The sequence below is a fragment of the Octopus bimaculoides genome, chromosome 4 (genome assembly GCF_001194135.2).
Source record: "Octopus bimaculoides isolate UCB-OBI-ISO-001 chromosome 4, ASM119413v2, whole genome shotgun sequence".
In the NCBI taxonomy this organism is placed as follows: Eukaryota; Metazoa; Mollusca; class Cephalopoda; order Octopoda; family Octopodidae; genus Octopus; species Octopus bimaculoides.
The window spans coordinates 123,915,204-123,918,228 of record NC_068984.1 but is presented as its reverse complement, the minus strand read 5'-3'; the positions used below and the strand labels follow the sequence as shown (position 1 = coordinate 123,918,228).

The following is a 3,025-nucleotide window of genomic DNA, read 5'->3' as shown; positions in this document are numbered from 1 at the left end:
TGTGTGTGTGTGTGTGTGTGTGTTTGTCCCCCTAGCATTGCTTGACAGCCGATGCTGGTGTGTTTATGTCCCCGTAACTTAGCGGTTCGGCAAAACAGAACGATAGAATAAACTAGGCTTACAAAGAATAAGTCCCGGGGTCGATTTGCTCGACTAAAGGTGGTGCTCCAGCATGGCCGCAGTCAAATGACTGAAACAAATAAAAGAGTAAAAGAGTAAAGAGTAATGTCTGAATAACAGGCAGGATAGTCGTGGTTGGAAATGACTTTGATCATAGGTCTGTTTAGTGGAAAGTGATTTTGACTAAGGCATAATAATATCAATAAGAACACAACAGCAGCGTCAGCAACAACAATCATATTCTAGAAAAACAATAAAGAAACCCAAACTTAAAAACTTTAAGAAAATCTCGAAGATTCACCTAAAGTACCTTGAGCCTGATTGATTCACTGGTCTCTCTGTACTACTCGTACCACGACTAGCAAATTCTTAGAATTTGGAAACTGAGAGAAAATTATTATAATTCTTTTCTACTCTAGGCACAAGGCCCGAAGTTTGGGGAAGGGGTCCAGTCGATTAGATCGACCCCAGTACGCAACTGGTACTTAATTTATTGACCCCCGAAAGGGTGAAAGGCAAAGTCGACTTCAGCAGAATTTGAACTGAGAACGTAAAGACAGACGAAGTACCGCTAAGCATTTCGCCCGGCGAGCTACCAGAATCCACTCACAAGGCTGTGGTCGGCCCGAGGTTATAGTAGAAGATACTTGCCCAAGGTACCTCGCAGTGGGACTGAACCCAGAACCATGTGGTTCGTAAGCACGCTACTTACCACACAGACACTCCTGGATAAAATAATTATCAGTTGAGCATATACTTGTCTTCAGTATCTGTGGTAATCTATCTCTCAGTCTGTCTGTCTATCTGTCTGTCTTTCTCCCACTCTCTCTCTCTCTCTCTCTCTCTCTCTCTCTCTCTCTCTCTCTCTCTCTCTCTCTCTTTCTCTCTCTTTCTCTCTCTCTCTCTCTCTCTCTCACTCTCTCTTTCTCTCCCTTTAAAATGTTGATTGTTGGTGTCACATATTTTCTGGTGTTGCTAGTAAGAAAACAGATGACAGATTTAGCTGTAGGTTCTACTCGAGTTTGGTTTCCAGGTGAATGATGGCATATTTGCGTGCAACTGTGTTTTGTCAGACGATGTATATATGATAACATCTGCGTATGAGGCTTCCTAATTGACTTGCAGCATTTTGTAATGTTTCTTTATGAAGATGTTAAATATTTTGAGCGTAAGTAGGTTGCAGAGAAATGGAGTCGGAAATTTTGCATACATCCAAATTACTGGTAATGGTGGTTGAATGGTTGATATGTGTTTGTGTATGACAGAAACACAAACACATAATATATAATCTTTCACTTTTTTACTTTTTTCAGTCATCACCGCTGGACAACCAGCGCTGGTGTATTTACGTCCCCGTAACTTAGCGGTACGGCATAAGTGACAGAAAAAAATAAGTCCTGGAGTTGACTTGTTCGACTAAAAATCCGTTAAGGCGGTGTTCCAGCATGGCCAGAGTCAAATGGCTGAAACAGATAAAAGAATAAAAGTAGCAGCAACAACACCAAAAGCCTTATCAACAACAACAACAACAACATCAACAGCAGCACGTGAAACAAACTACAAAAACAATTGCAACGTTAGCATCAACAGCAATAGCAACAACGAAATCAAGAACATCGATAAACATCAACAACAACAGCATTATCATGTCAACATCATTAGCAGCAGCATTAGCAACATTATTATCATTGATTGTAGAAACAGCAACATTATCATTGGCAACATAAACAGCAGCATTATCATTAGCAGTGCCTACAGCCGCATTATTTTTGGCAATAAACACAGCAACATTATCACTGACACAGCAACAATAGCATTATCATTGACACCAACAGTAACAGCATTATCACTGACAACACCAACAGCAACATTATCATCTACAACACCAACAGCAACATTATCATTGACTCATCAGAAGCAGCATTATCATTGACAACATCAACAGCAACATTATCATTGACACAGCAGAAGCAGCAACATTATCATTGACGCCAACTGTAGCAGCATTATCACTGACAACACCAACAGCAACATTATCATCTACAACATCAACAGCAACATTATCATCGCCACAGCAGCAACAGCATTATCATTGACACCTATAGAAGCAGCATTAACATTGACACAGCACCAACAGCAACATTATCATCGCCACAGCAGCAACAGCATTATCATTGACACCTATAGAAGCAGCATTATCATTGGCGCTAACAATAGCAGCATTGTCATTGACAATAACAACGACAGTATTAGCATTGACAATACAAACAGCAGCATTTTCATTCACAACACTCACAACAGCATTACCACTGACACCACCACCACCAACAACAACAGTATTAACATTCACAACTCCAGCAACAACACTATCACTAATGACACCTTACAGTTATCTTTCACAGCACTAACAGCAACATTATCTTTGACAGCGCCAACGGTAGCAATATTATCATTGATATCATCAACAGCAACAACAACAATAACAGCAACAGCAGCATTATCATTGACAACAACAATAACAGATAACAACTTGGTAACAGTTGTTATTTGGCTAAAGAGGCGGGGACATGTTAAGATTAATAGGAAGCGATTGAGATGTTGGACAAAGATCGATGGACAAAGGGATGCGGTGGGGAAGGGGGAGGTGAGAGGAAGGCAATAAGAGATTGTAGGTTTAGGTATGTGTGCTATTGTAATTGAATATGTGTGGGTGTGTGCGTACGTGTGTATATTTATATATGTGTGTATAAATGCATGAGTGTATACATACATACATACATATATTTTGTCCTGTACTTAATCTCTCGTTGTGTTTGCGTATTTTTCATTCGCTGGTGATGTCCTGTTCTTAATGTGTATTTTTCATTTATATACATACATACATATATATATATATATATATATA

The 3,025-nt window shown here is 39.6% G+C and overlaps 1 protein-coding gene across 1 annotated transcript in view; it reads left to right on the top strand.

Annotated features, from left to right (window-relative positions):
- LOC128247629 (putative uncharacterized protein DDB_G0292292) overlaps positions 1–2,121 on the top strand; it is a 23,328-nt gene extending 21,207 nt beyond the window's left edge. Inside the window, exon 2 of the mRNA XM_052967457.1 lies at positions 1,434–2,121. Within this exon, the coding sequence (XP_052823417.1) occupies positions 1,580–2,053 (474 nt within the window). The 5' untranslated portion in view covers positions 1,434–1,579 and the 3' untranslated portion in view covers positions 2,054–2,121. The remainder of the gene's footprint in view (positions 1–1,433) is intronic.
- The last annotated feature ends 904 nt before the right edge of the window (positions 2,122–3,025 follow it).